This window comes from Myxine glutinosa, chromosome 12 (genome assembly GCF_964187855.1).
Source record: "Myxine glutinosa chromosome 12, kmMyxGlut1.1, whole genome shotgun sequence".
NCBI classification, from domain to species: Eukaryota; Metazoa; Chordata; class Myxini; order Myxiniformes; family Myxinidae; genus Myxine; species Myxine glutinosa.
In genome coordinates, this window is record NC_136272.1 from 67,988,398 (window position 1) to 68,004,135 (window position 15,738).

Below are 15,738 nucleotides of genomic sequence, written 5' to 3' on the forward strand. Positions count from 1 at the left end.
TTGTTCGGCCTCCTGGTGCCTGCAGCGAAGTTATTTGCTGGTTTCTCTTTTTTCGTGCTTCCAAAGCAAAGAAAAACTTGGAAGGAGTATCAATAAAGCTGTAGTTCTCCATTCGTAGCCTTATTAGAGCCCCTCTGGCTTGTTTTGCACAGAGTTGAGCAAGGAGTGCTTTCTTCGTTGCTATTAAAGAACTAGTCCTTTCGGCACTGGGAGCTGGGAGGCTTGACTGGAGAGACAATATTTCTTTGGCAATTAGAGATTGCAGCGCAGATTCGTTCTTTGTACAAAAGGAGCTATATTGCTGGCAAAAGGTCCTAATATGGGTTTTCGCATTGTCCCACCATTGTATGAGGCAGGAGTAGGAAGGCTTCCGTAGTAGTAAAGCTTCCCAAAAGGCTCGGAAGGCGACCGGAAAAGCGTCATCTTGCAGAAGACTCACATTGAAGGTCCAATGGGCAGTGCCACGATTTCGAGCCGGGGAGAGTATATGAAGAACAACCATGTGATGGTCCGAAAAACCACTTGGGGTGGCGTCGACATGGTCTATGACGTTTAAAGAGTCATTATTGATGTAAAATCTGTCTAGCCTTGCAAGAGATAGCCGGCCATTTGCACATCGGCACCACGTGTATTGCCGTGCAGATGGGTTCTGGAGTCTCCATACATCCATAAGGGAGAATTTGGACAATGCTCTCTTTAAGGGTGTTGTACTTGATGGGTGGGGCTCTTCTCCATTACGATCAAGGGTGGGATACAGTGTGCAATTAAAGTCCCCACACAGACAAACAAGGCCATCAAAATCAAGGTGTGTGAGGGACATTTCTAACTGTGTGAAAAAAGCTAATCTTTCTGTGCTCGTACTGGGTGAATATACATTTATGAAAGTGTGTTTATAACCATTATAAAAGAAATTAACTGAAACTAAATGCCCTTTAGTAATCTCCTTAAAAGTGACATTTTCAGGACAGAAAGAAGGATTTAAATAAATAGCCACTCCAGCACTAGGACAGGTCAAGCTACTAAAGAACCACTGTCCTTTCATGATGCGAGTCCATTCGCTCATGCACGAAGAGCTACATCTTGTTTCTTGCAAAAGAACAACATCGAAATGTTTTTGCTCGACAAGCAACTTTACCTGAGCTTTACGCAGGGGTGAACGTCCCCCATTTATATTTAAAGTTACAACAGAGAAGGTCATGGTGTAGGCAGGGAAGGTTTATCATGTAAACGGAAGTTAGGGTGTGCTTGTAGCTCTTTCCGAGCTTTCAATACACACTTTCTAAGGCGAAAAACTTGCGACTCAGTCACACCAAGTTGTTCAGCCTTAAGGAGGAGACGTCTTGAGGAGTTTATAAAGCCAGACAGGTTCGGGAAGAAGGTTACAATTTTAACCTTTTTCTTTCGAAAGGTGTCCTGAAGAAACTTTAGAATTTCCGTGGGTGATAAATCATCATCACCCTCCAGTTCCTTGGCTATTGCTGGGTCATTCCAGACCTCGCTACTAGCACTAGAGGCAAGCGACGAGGCCCCATCTGAGTCGTAATCTGGAAAGTCTTCATTTTTTCCCCCACACACCGAAACCGATGCTCTCATAACGGGAAAATCGTCTTCTACTAAAGGTGCAGCTGTTTCCACAGCGGGAGTTTTAAAAACCGTAACAGGGATTAACGCTTTTATATCAGAGGCTTTGCACTCTCCTTCTGGAGCTGCTGCTTCTTCTTCCTCCATTACCTCAGACACTTCATCGTCAGCAGGGCGCGGGACGAGAGCAGGTTTGTGGTTCTTGACTTTAGTTTCAGTAGCCGGGGTGGTTACCACAACATCTTGGGGCATTGCGCTTGGTCCTTGTTCATGAGAGGAATGAACAGAAACGTCTTCTTCCATTTCAGCAAACACACTGAACCTATTCTGCAGCAGAAGACCAGCTGCAGGAGCTTCTGTTTCTAAAAGAGAAACATTACGTTCGTTCGACGGCGCTATCTTTTTCGAAACGCTCGCCTGTATGTCCTCATTACCGCTTCCTCTTTTATAACTCCTCCTGGAGGACACGGTAGTAAAACCCGCGTCATCAGCCGGTGAATTATCGATTTCCGCGCTCGAATGTGAAGGCTGATCTGCCGTCCCAGACGCGCCATTATCATTGCGAAGATCGACATTTGGTTCTGTCCGTCTAGATGTGCCACTAGGATCGGCATTTGTTCCTGACTGTCTAGATGTGCCGCCGGATATACACTTCGGACAAGCACCTTTTAAATGTCCGAAGGCACCACACGTGAAACACGTCATTGTCTCTGTTGCGATGTACATTCGATAATTTCGATTTTCAACGACCAACGTAGCTGAGGCATTGAGCGATTGAGCATTGTTTTTTAACACCATGTAACAGTGCCGCCGAAAGGACATGATATGGCGGACTGTAGAATCCGAACGCAAACGGAAGGGAATCATGGAGATTTTTGACACCACGGTGCCAAACTGTGTTAAAACGGACAAAATCTGTTCGTTTTTAACAAAAGGCGGTAAATTAGATAAAGTGATTTTCACCGCCGGTGAGTCCAACATACTAACGTTAACGAAAATATCTGACGGTAAGGACAAACCAGTTTCAACCGCCTGAGCGACATAGCGCTCCTCGGAAAGAAAAACAACAACTCGTTGGTTCATCTTTGAAGCTGCTAACACATTTTCAAAACCAACGAGTTCACCCAAGCCCATCACGACGTCATCGACCCGAACCCCGTCGGGTGGACTAACTATTACCCCATTTTTACGAGTAAGTGACTCGTAAATGCTTTTCTGCAAACGACTGTTTGCCATAGCGATAAATGAACCAAAACTAAGAAAAGATTTGAAAAAGCAAAACAAAATAGAACCTATCGCAAGCAAAGCCTGCAGGCGAAGGTAAAATGAAAAGAAATAGAATAAGGGAGCCGATAAACGACGATAATGAAAACACGACAAGCAGAGCACAGGCCCGAAGAACACAAGGTTCTTTAGGACTCGCACCAAACTCACCGTGCGCGCTCTCTTTCTCTCTCTTGTCTCAACGAAGAAGGAAAACACGGGTAAAACTTCACAAACACGTACAGACACAGAGGGAGTGAAAAGGGGGATGGGAAAGGCAACAACACAACACAGTACTCACAGCTCCTCACACACAGCAGCCATGATTGCCACACCCACGCACGACTCACCAACGACCAGCAGGGGGCGCGCGAGAGAGAGAGAGAGAGAGAGAGAGAGAGAGAGATAGATAGATAGATAGATAGATAGATAGATAGATAGAGAGATTGAGATTGATTATGAAAGGGTTGGTAAGAGGGAAATGGCGCGTGTTTGGGTAGCTGGAGGAAAACACCGAAATTGCGCGGTGGGGGTTATGGTTGCTTCATCGAGCAGACAAACGTCGACAAAATTGTACAGTGCGTGGACAAACATCCCAAATATGATTCTCCCTTCATATCCCCGTTTATGGCCCACCCTTATCTTTCCCTCCCCAGTGAAATCAAGTCCATAAACTGATAAATGAACTTCGGCTGCGTAAAAATATAGTTAGTCCGTCCACTGCACAGCAGGAGACAGGGTTTTGTAATCACTTTCGTGTGTGCGTCTGTCTGTGTGTATCTTTATCTGTATGTCTGTATGTCTGTATGTCTGTGTGTGTGTGTGTGTGTGTGTGTGTGTGTGTGTGTGTGTGTGTGTGTGTGTGTGTGTGTGTGTGTGTGTGTGTGTGTGTGTCTATCCAGGCCATAACTTTTTTTTAAACCAAATTTCAATTTACCATTTAGAGTTTTGTCATCAAATTTTCAACAAAGCTTTATTATGAGGATATTGAAAAAGCAAATGAATAATTTGGTCACAAATTTGGACAGGGAAGGCGAGGGGGTGATGGCGAAGGGAAGGGTGGGGAGACAGGGAAGAAAAGGGTGGGGAGACAGGGAAGGAAAGGGTGGGGAGACAGGGAAGGAAAGGGTGGGGAGACAGGGAAGGAAAGGGTGGGGAGACAGGGAAGGAAAGGGTGGGGAGACAGGGAAGGAAAGGGTGGGGAGACAGGGAAGGAAAGGGTGGGGAGACAGGGAAGGAAAGGGTGGGGAGACAGGGAAGGAAAGGGTGGGGAGACAGGGAAGGAAACGGTGGGGAGACAGGGAAGGAAAGGGTGGGGAAACAGGGAAGGAAAGGGTGGGGAAACAGGGAAGGAAGGGTGGTGAATGTGGGATGACTGGAGGACAGGGAAAATAGGAAAATAGGTTGGGAGGAGATTTGAGTGAGGAGAGGGGGAATAAATTGGGCTTTTATGGAGCATTTGTGAATGGGGATGAGGTAGGAGAGAAGGGGGAAGAAGAGAAGGGCGAAATGGGGAATGGGGCAAGGCAAGGAGGGTATGACATAAGGGGAAGGGGGTGAGGGAAAGGGGTTGGGAGGGGATTGGAATGGTCTTCATGGAGCATGCGACGAGAGGGTGCGTCTAAAGTTCCTCCATATGTTTGCACCCATAAGAAATACAGACTTGGCATTTAATATGGAATATTTTTTTTGTGGGGGTGAACTTACTTTTCAAGTTGACTTAGAACTTTCGTTTCCCATGAATCGTACACTTTTCAAAATCCAATCTCACCCCTCCCCTCCAAAACTTCCCCATCACCCCTCCCCTCCAAATCTACCCCCTTACACCTCCCCTCCAAATCTTCCCCATCACCCATCTCTTTCAAATATTCCCCCTTGCCCCTCCCCTCCAAATCTTCCCCAATCACCCATCCCTTTCAAATCTTCCCCCTTGCCCCTCCCCTCCAAATCTTCCCCATCACCCCTTCCCTCCAAAACTTCCCCATCACCCCTCCCCTCCAAAACTTCCCCATCACCCCTCCCCTCCAAATCTACCCCCTTGCCCCTCCCCTCCAAATCTTTCCCATTACCCATCCCTTTCAAATCTCCCCCCTTGCCCCTTCCCTCCCCTCCCTCCTAAACTCCCCCCACACCCCTCCCCTCCGAGACTCTCCCTCGCCCCTCCCCCCCGAGACTCCCCTCTCACCCCTCCTCCTCAAAGCATCCCCCCTGCTTCTTCCCCCTTCCAACTTTCACCTTCATCTCCACCAACCTTCTGCCTCGCTCTTCCCCCTCCTCAAATAACACCTCACTGTGCCTCACACAATCTCCATCAAACCTTTTGTTCGCCCCATTCTTCCCTTTCTCCAAGCAATTCTGAAATCTCTGAAATCTCTGAAATCTCTGACACACCTTCAACAGCTCTCCCTACCTCTTCCTCCTCTTCCACATTTTACCCTACCCCTCCCCCCCCCCCCCTGTTCTGTATCCGATGTTCCCCCTTCCTCTTCATTAACGGTATGGACCTCAAACATCCGGGGCCTTCGCTCAAACTTGACTGATCTCTCCATACAGGTTGCCTTCTGACAAACCAGATGTGATCTGCTTAACAGAAACTTTCGTCCTTCATGATGTCTCTGATGCCTTGGTATCTCTCCCAGGTTACTCCCTCCTCCGGTATGATAGACCTGAGCCTCATCCTGGAGGTGGGGTTGCTATCTTTATAAAAAACTCTCCTCCTCACTCGCCCTCCACTGCCCTCTCTCCACCTCACCCCCAGGAATACCTTTGGCAACGGCTTCCCCTTCGCTCCCACCTTTAGTTCATATGTGTGTTGTACCGTCCACCAAACAGTGATGACTCCATCTACATCTCGCTGTCTGATAATATGGACCAACTTCTATCTACCCATCCCAACTCTCTCTTCCTCATATGTGGTGATTTCAATTGTCACCATGCCAGTTGGCTGGGTGTGGGTACCTCTCTCACCAGCCATGGCTCTTCAGCAAAGGACTTCTGCGACTCACTGGGACTGACACAATCTGTCAATTTCCTGACCCGGATCTCAGTCAACGGAGCATCTTCTCTTCTGGACTTGGTTATGACTAACTTCCCTGAAAATGTCTGCTGCTCTTCTTCTGCTCCAATCGGCTCATCTGATCATGTGCTTGTTAAAGTGGACATCTCTCTGACCATTCTCAGAGAGCCTCCTCAGCTTCGACGAGTCTGGCATTTCACTCAGGCCAACTGGCACGGTCTTCAAGCAGCCATTAATCATCTGGACTGGTCTCCCATCTCTACCGCCTTTGACATCAACTCATCCTGGGAATTCTTTCAAAGTAAATTGCTCTCTCTCATGCACAGATTTATCCCATCTCGTCTTCAGTTGTCATACCCTTCCTCCCGTCCATGGTACACCGAATCTTTTGGTGAGGCTGTTGCCCAGAAACAACTTGCTTTCGTCTCCTGGAAAGCCAATCCAACGGAAGGAAATCTCATTTCCTTTCACAAAGCCCAAAACAAGTGTGTGTCCACCCTCAGGAGAGCCAGGAAACAATATCTCTCCGTTCTCAAGACCGAACTCTCTTATCTGTCTCCCTCTTCCAAATCCTGGTGGCGTCTGGTCAAATCTGTTTCTGGTGTTTGTTCCCCCTCCATCCCCTCCCTCACCTCAAACGGCTACACGGCTGACTCCGCACGTGAAAAAGCTGAATGCCTCAACTCTGTGTTTGCCTCTAAATCTTGTGTCCCAAACCCATCCTTCTCTGTACCCACCATACCCAGTTGTACCCAGCTGCCCCTGGACTCTGTGTCCTTTCCTCCTGACAAGGTGGAAAAGTTTCTGTCAACCCTCGACTCTGATTCTGCAACTGGTCCTGGCGGCATCAGCCCAAGGGTCCTAAAATCATGTTCTTCCGCTCTTTCACTCCCTCTTTCTGTTTTCTTCACCCTCTCTTTTGCTCAAGGTCATCTGCCATCTGCTTGGAAATCAGCCAACATCACCACTTTGCACAAAAAAGGTGCAAAAACAGATCCTAGCAACTACAGACCAATCAGCCTTCTCCCAATTATCAGCAAAGTCATGGAATCCATCATTGCTTCAGATATGAAATCTTTCCTCTTCTCCAATGGCTTGATTTCTGACCATCAATTTGGTTTCAGACCTGGTCACTCTACTCTGGACATGCTGCTTCTGCTTTTTCAATAATGGATGGAGGTCCTCAACGCCAAAAAGGAAATTAGAGCTGTCTCCCTTGACATTTCATGTGCCTTCGATACGGTCTGGCACCCCGCTCTGCTCACCAAACTCTCCTCCTTTGGTATCCATGGAAATCTCCACGCATGGCTGGCGGACTTCCTCTCTGGTCGTAGTCAACGTGTGGCCCTGAATGGGTTTCTCTCATCTGCTCTTCCTGTTCAGGCTGGAGTTCCCCAAGGCAGTGTTCTGGGCCCTGTGCTTTTTCTGGTCTTCATCAATGATCTCTCTGACTCTCTTGAAAATCCTCTCTATCTCTTTGCTGACGACTCTACTCTCTGTCGCTCCATTCCTCATCCCTCAGATCGGCAGTCTGCAGCCTCCTCACTCTCTGCAGACCTGGACAAAATCACAGACTGGGCAAACAAATGGAACATGTCTTTCAATCCTGACAAATCTCACACTCTTTTTTTTTTTCGTATACTGAATCGAGGCTCGTGAAAGAGCTAACATTTACTTCACAAACAAATCAACCAGACAAACAAAATATATAAAAAGAGGGAGCAGAAAACAAGATGGGGAGAGAAGGGGAAGCACACAAACACAACATTTGAGAGCAGGGAGATGTGTGGAAGGGAGAGGGCTTGGGGGGAGGAGGCGTGGGAAGGGGGGGGGGGGGGGGGGAGAAGTAGAAAACATAAGGACACCAAGGACTTCCAGGACAGAAGTTGGTATTTCAAAAAAGTGGAATTGGGGTGAAATTAGCGGGGGTAGAAAAGATCAAGGTTTTGGATGGGGGAAGATAAGAGATGGTGGTGAACAGCTGTTTTAAAGACCTGGAGGGTGGAGTGGGATTGAAGAGAGTGAGGGAGTTTGTTCCAGAGGCGGGAGAAAAGAGGAATGAAGGAGTGAAGGTGAGCAGAAAGTCTTGATTTTGGCAGTTTGACCATAAGAGGGTTGCAGGCAGATCTTGTGCGACCTGTAGGAATATTTGCGGGACAGAGCCCAGAGAGAGCTGGGGGGAGGCAAGGCCAGAGAGGTGTCGGTAGAAGACGGAAAATAATCCGAAGTCGGTCTTACGATGTCTCTCCGAAAAGACCGACTGGACATCCCTCCCATCCACTTTCTGAATAATCCTCTCCAATAAGTTCTGTCACTCAATCTTTTGGGTCTCACTATCTGCCATGATCTTTCCTGGGAAAACCACATTTCAAATCTGGCCTCCAAAGCCAGTCGCCGACTGGGCATCCTCCGTCGTGCGAAGTCCTTCCTTGGTAAACCTGAGCTCCTCACCACTTACAAGGCTTTCATCCGAAGCTCTATGGAATACTGTTCTCCCCTCTGGTCTGGTGCTCCTGCCTCACACCTAGCTCGTCTTCACGCTGTTGAAACCAAAGCGTTCAGAATCATTGGAATCTCCCGCGATGAAGCTAACTCCAAGGGCCTTTCACTCACCGCAGGCAGGTTGGTGGTCTTTCTGTCTTCTACCGACTCCTCTCTGGCCTTGCCCCCCCAGCTCTCTCTGGGCTCTGTCCCCCAAATATTCCTACAGGTCGCACAAGATCTGCCTGCAACCCTCTTATGGTTAAACTGCCAAAATCAAGACTTTCTGCTCACCTTCACTCCTTCATTCCTCTTTTCTCCCGCCTCTGGAACAAACTCCCTCACTCTCTTCAATCCCACTCCACCCTCCAGGTCTTTAAAACAGCTGTTCACCACCATCTCTTATCTTCCCCCATCTCTTATCCTTGATCTTTTCTACCCCCGCTAATTTCGGTCCCCTTGTGTTTTGTACCTCTCCCCCCCCACCCCTTCCCACGCCTCCTCCCCCCAAGCCCTCTCTCTCCCACACTTCTCCCTGTCTCAAATGTTGTGTTTGTATGCTTCTCCTTCTCTCCCCATCTTGTCTTCCGCTCCCTCTTTTTATATATTTTGTTTGTCTGGTTGATTTGTTTGTGAAATAAATGTTAGCTCTTTCACGAGCCTCGATTCAGTATACAAAAAAAATAAAAAAAATAATTTCATTGGAATTATGTTAATAATAATAATAATAATGCATTTATTTTATATAGCGCTTTTCAGGAAGCCCAAAGACGCTTTGACAGAGTGCAAAACATAATGCATAGCAAAACATAAAAACAATTGCAAAAAAGAAGAATCAATAGGGAAATATTCAAAGCACAAAGGAGGGAGAAGGAGAGGAGATAGTCAGGGGTTAGATGCTGTGGGTTAAATGTTGAATGCAGTGTTGAACAGGTTGTTCCTGTTGTTCACCACCATCTCTTATCTTCCCCCATCTCTTATCCTTGATCTTTTCTACCCCCGCTAATTTCGGTCCCCTTGTGTTGAAACATGTTGAAATTATTCTCGAATTTGTTAATGTGACCTTTAAAAGAAACAAAAACCACATTTGACATTTCGAAGCAAATAAATTGATCATTGAAAGTGATGTAAACTGATATTGAACTCAATTCACGGACAGTACTGTGTTAAACTTCTGTGCGTTTTCCAGAAGTATTTCTTTATTTTGCACATTAGCCAAAAATGTTTTTGACAAAAACAAAAGTTAAATTACAACTGGGATTACGGACAGTAAAATTACAGTTCAGTACGTCGTGTAACCCCCACGAGCATTCAGGAGAGCACGTACACGTTGAGGCATGCTGTTCATGAGATTTGCCAAGTTTTGGACAGGAATCGCTTGCCATGCAGTGACAATAGCCTGCTGCAATTCACGCACAGAGGTCGGCTGCTGGTCCAAGTGGTCGATTTGATTCGTTAATTCTGCCCACAAGTTCTCTATCGGATTCATATCCGGGGACATGGCAGGCCACTCCATATGCTCTACACCACGGTCAGCAAGAAAGTGTTGGATCATGCGAGCACGATGAGGCCATGCATTGTCATATTGGAAGACAAAGTTTCCTCGAAAGGCTGCACGAGCAAATGGAAGCAATGTTTCTTCCAGAATGGCCCTGTACTTGAACTGGTTCAGGTTTCCATTCAGAACAACCAGGTCAGTTTTGCCCCCTACATGAAAAGCAGCCCAAACGGTCACCCCACCACCTCCAGCTTGGACTCTTGGCACTATACAATCTTCGTTGTAGGCTTCATGCACTTGTCTGCGCACTCAGACATGGCCATCTTGACGATAGACCAGAAATCAAGACTCGTCACTGAAGATCACGTGATTCCAGTCTCCTGGCTGCCATTGACGGTGCTCTCTGGCCCACTGCAATCGGCGCTGGCGGTGTTGTCTTGTCAGGCGTGGCTTTCTCAGGGGACGCCTGGCACGATAGCCTGCTTGAACCAGTCGTTGGTTGACTAGCCTTCTGGATACAGGCACATTTGTCAGTTGCTGCCACTCAGCCCTAAGCCGATTAGCTGACTTGGTATGGCCATTGCGGACTAACCGGTGTAGCTGGCGATCATCCCTCCTTGTGGTTCTGCGGGGACGTCCTGGCCTCGATATTGGAGGAGGGACACCCCTCTGAGCATTTCGTTTCGGGATCTTTGACACCTGACCTTGAGTGATGCCATACTGCCGAGCAATAGCACACTGTTTCATGCCGGAATTTCGTAAAGCCACCACTCCATGACAAACAGCATTGTCGAGTTGACGGACCATCTCCAGGGGAAGCGGCAATAACTTTTGTAGACATGCAGCAGTTGTTTTCCACTAATACAGAACGCAACAACCCTTATATACCCCATTGTGAAGCCAATCGTCAAATGTACCTGTCCGTACATTTTGTCACGCCACCTGTAATATAATCCTGTTATTAACCTCTTGCTGCGACAGATAATCAGTGACATGGTTCTTTCAACAAAGAAATCACCGAAGCGTAAAAGAAACTCATCAGATTGATATTCTGAGTTCAGAAAGGAAACCCAAGTCAATTAAATATATATATTCCATATTAAATGCCAAGTCTGTAGATGGCGTTGCATTATAAAGTTATAAACATCATTATTCACCTTTTACCTTTGTTTACCCATCCAGGTCATCAATGGCAAGTATTCGCTTTGTGTACTTACTACAAGTACATAACGCTATTAAAATGACAAGTTAATTCCCAGAAACATTTTAAACAACCTCAAATGTTAAACAACATGACAGCTTGGTTTGTATTTAATTCCAAACAATGCGCACTCATTGATCAACTCATCCGGTATCCGGTATATAACAATGGATCTGTTTTAAAAGGTTCGATAAAACTATTTATCAAGTTGAAGGAATCCCAATAAAATACACATCCCAACATCTGCACACCCAGCAGGCTCTAGTGCAGCACTCCCGGCAGGCTCCATGTGCAGCACTTCCAGCATGCTCCATGTGCAGCATTCCCGGCATGATCCATGTGCAACACTCTCAGCAGGCTACATGGGCAACACTCTCAGCAGGCTACATGGGCAACACTCCAGGCATGTTCCAGTGCAGCACACCCGGCATGCTCCATGTGCAGCACACCCGGCATGCTCCATGTGCAGTACACCTGTCATGCTCCTAGTGCAGCACCCCATACATGCTCCATGTGCAGCAGCACCGACATGCTCCATGTGCAGCACCTCCGACATACTCCAGCACACCCGACATGCTCCATATGCAGCACCCCCGACATGCTCCATGTGCAGCACTCCCGGCATGATCCATGTGCAGCACTCCCGTCAGAATATTCTCCGAGCCTATTTGTATTTCATTTCAACTTAACCGACATCGAAACCTCGGAAAGAACACCAGTGCAGCACACCTGGCCTGCTCCGAGAGCAGCACCCCCGGCATGCACCATGTGCAGCAACCCCGGCATGCTACATGTGCAGCATCCCCGGCATGATCCATGTGCAGCACTCCCGTCAGAATATTCTCGGAGACAATTTTTATTTCATTTCAACTTAACCGACATCGAAACCTCGGAAAGAACAACAGTTCAATAGAGAAAAAGGACACAAGGAATCGAACCACATTCCTTTGATCTTGGAGGTTTTTTTTTAAGACTTCCATGATACGCGCTGAATATCTGGAATTTTGTGGATAAATTTACGTGCAAACACCTCATGTTGGTAAATCACCAATAGGAGTTGTTGTACAGCAGTTTACCAATACGTAATTTTTCATCGAAGTACGTGGTATTCCCATCGATGTATGTGGTATTCCCATTGTGATACGTGGTATTCCCATCGATGTATGTGGTATTCCCATCGATGTATGTGGTATTCCCATTGTGATACGTGGTATTCCCATCGATGTATGTGGTATTCCCATCGATGTATGTGGTATTCCCATTGTGATACGTGGTATTCCCATCGATGTATGTGGTATTCCCATCGATGTATGTGGTATTCCCATTGTGATACGTGGTATTCCCATCGATGCATGTGGTATTCCCATTGTGATACGTGGTATTCCCATCGATGTATGTGCTATTCTCATCGAGGCATGTGCTATTCCCATCGAGGTAGCGCTATTCCTATCGAGGTAGTGCTACTCCCATCGAGGTAGTGCTATTCCCATCGAGGTAGTGCTATTCCCATCGAGGTAGTGCTATTCCCATCGAGGTAGTGCTATTCCCATCGAGGTAGTGCTATTCCCATCGAGGTAGTGCTATTCCCATCGAGGTAGTGCTATTCCCATCGAGGTCGTGCTATTCCCATCGAGGTAGTGCTCTTCCCATCGAGGTAGTGCTAAGCCCATCGAAGTAGTGCTATTCCCATCGAAGTATGTACTATTCCAATCGAAGTACGTGCTATTCCAATCAAAGTACGTGCTATTCCAATCGAAGTAAGTGCTATTCCAATCAAAGTACGTGCTATTCCAATCAAAGTACGTGCTATTCCAATTGAAGTAAGAGCTATTCCCATCGAGGTAGTGCTATTCCCATCGAGGTAGTGCTATGCCCATCGAAGTACGTGCTATTCCCATCGAAGTACGTGCTATTCCCATCGAAGTACGTGCTATTCCAATCAAAGTACGTGCTATTCCAATCAAAGTAGGGCTATTCCAATCGAAGTATGTGCTATTCCCATCGAAGAATGTGCTATTCCCATCGAAGTATGTGCTATTCCAATCAAAGTAGTGCTATTCCAATCAAAGTACGTGCTATTCCAATCAAAGTAGTGCTATTCCAATCGAAGTATGTACTATTCCAATCGAAGTATGTGCTATTCCCATCGAAGTATGTGCCATTCCCATCGAAGTATGTGCTATTCCCATCAAAGTACGTGCTATTCCAATCAAAGTACGTGCTATTCCAATCAAAGTATGTGCTATTCCAATCGAAGTAAGTGCTATTCCCATCGAAATACGTGCTATTCCAATCGAAGTATGTGCTATTCCAATCGAAGTATGTGCTATTCCCATCGAAGTACGGGCTATTCCCATGAAGTACGTGCTATTCCAATCAAAGTACGTGCTATTCCAATCAAAGTACGTGCTATTCCAATCGAAGTAAGTGCTATTCCCATGAAGTACGTGGTATTCCCATCGTTTATCCGCCCAATTTGGCATGCAAGAGCAAAGTACGCACAGATCACACACGCGTTTCCTCTTCGTGTGTGCTATTCCAAACCTTACAAGTTTGTGCGTGTCACGTAGCTACCATGCATTTAACAATGAACCTACGAACATATCATGCGGCGAGGGATACCCTACACTATGTATGGTACCATACCTTCCAGAAGTTGCTTCACATCGTCGGGCAGACCCATCGCGTTCCCGGGACGTCGAATCCTGCATTCGGCGCGGAAGTTGAATTCATAGCGAGGCGAAAACGGAAGGAAATTACACAACACACGCACTGTATGGACGGCTAACGGGAGAAGGTACTGTGGGTACATGTGTGAGTACGTAGTTGTGTGGGGGGGGGGGCATTGTGTTACACCTGGGTACTGTGGGTACATGTGTGAGTACGTAGTTGTGGGGGGGGGGGCATTGTGTTACACCTGGGTACTGTGGGTACATGTGTGAGTACGTGGTTGGGGGGAGGGAGGGACTGTGTTAAACCTGGGTACTGTGGGTACATGTGTGAGTACGTGGTTGGGGGTTGGGGGGGTGAATTGTGTTAAACCTGGGTACTGTGGGTACATGTGTGAGTACGTGGTTGGGGGGTTGGGGGGACGGGGGGACTGTGTTAAACCTGGGTACTGTGGGTACATGTGTGAGTACGTGGTTGGGGGGGTTGGGGGCAGCATTGTGTTAAACCTGGGTACTGTGGCGTGGGTACATGTGTGAGTACGTAGTTGGGGGGGGGGGGGGTGGAATTGTGTTAAATCTGGGTACTGTGGGTACATGTGTGAGTACGTGGTTGGGGGGAGGGGGGACTGTGTTAAACCTGGGTTCTGTGGGTACATGTGTGAGTACGTGGTTGGGGGGTTGGGGGGGGGCGACTGTGTTAAACCTGGGTACTGTGGCGTGGGTACATGTGTGAGTACGGAGTAGGGGGGGGTGGAATTGTGTTAAACCTGGGTACTGTGGGTACATGTGTGAGTACGTATTTGGGGGGGGGGCATTGTACTAAACCTGGGTACTGTGGATACATGTGTGAGTACGTAGTTGGAAGGGGGGGGGCATTGTGTTAAACCTGGGTACTGTGGGTACATGTATGAGTATGTAGTGGCGTGGGGAGTGGTGGGGGGAGGGGTGAGGGGGGTAAATGTGATACACTCAGGTAGTGGAGGTTTAGGTGTGAGTACCTGATGGGGACCACACTAGGGAGTGTAATTGTTGTAACATCCACTCTGAGTCCGGGAGGTCAGTGGTTCAAACCGCGTCCGAGTCATACTAAAGACTAAAAATGGTATGTGCTGCTTCCTCGCTTCACGTTCTGCATTTAAAAGGATAGAGCACAGACAAATAAAAGACGGTGATCAGCCAGTGATTAGTCGGTCTGATCTGGGTTCAACAATATGGTCTGGAGTCCACAAGTCTGGGTCTGATAAACAAGAAACTTCTGATAAAACTTCAATAGGTCTGATAAACAATAATACCAGACTCACGTCTGGTAGAAGCAGACGAGAGGACGATGAACTAACAAGGGTGTCGGATCTGAACAGAAGCCGTGAGCAGTGGATCAGCAATTATCCAGTCCATAGCTAATAGAGCTCAACGAGTATTTCACCGCTTTTCCCAATCCATAGTTTGGGGAAGCGAAGTACACGACGGTCCTCGCGTGATGAGGTGGAGGACCAACCAACCTCGATATCTCTCTCTCCCTCTTAAACTCTGCCGGCGTGATTCTGAATTGGCACCAATATTGTGTTAGTTTATAAGATTGTAATAATTATCCTCTAATAAAAGGGGATAATTACCGGGTATCTCTCCAACGTGTTCATTTGCACTCACCCGAATCCTCTCCATTGCACGTCTTATGTCCTTCTCTGCTGTACATACAATAAAACAATTGCTTTGAATGTCCACATACTTTTCCTCAACCCCCTTTTTCTAAATAAACCCCGTACTTTGGTTCTTCTGATCTATCTGTGCACGCCATTTATTTCAATAGTTTAGTCTAGCCCGTACTAGTGGTTAGACGGGAAGACATTTCAGTTCGCACCAATTGGCTGCAGTCTATGCCCGGTGTGCACTGGCAGTTTCATTCGGCTGCATCTGATTAAAACCCAAGATTGGTGCACATCGAGGGCGCGAAATCAGGTTGTAAATCCACATCATCCACAGGTAAACGGTAGTCTGGCGTAAGAACCTGGGGTTGGGGCATCTGGAAGAC

General features: G+C 47.2%; 1 protein-coding gene across 2 annotated transcripts in view; it reads right to left on the minus strand.

The window, feature by feature from the left end:
* The window catches only part of SKAP2 (src kinase associated phosphoprotein 2), a 308,716-nt gene extending 294,941 nt beyond the window's left edge, over positions 1 to 13,775 (minus strand). For both annotated transcript variants that reach the window (XM_078766927.1, XM_078766928.1), the window contains exon 1: positions 13,687 to 13,775. In XM_078766927.1, the coding sequence (XP_078623053.1) occupies positions 13,687 to 13,723 (37 nt within the window). In that variant the 5' untranslated portion in view covers positions 13,724 to 13,775. The remainder of the gene's footprint in view (positions 1 to 13,686) is intronic.
* Between the last annotated feature and the right edge of the window lie 1,963 nt (positions 13,776 to 15,738).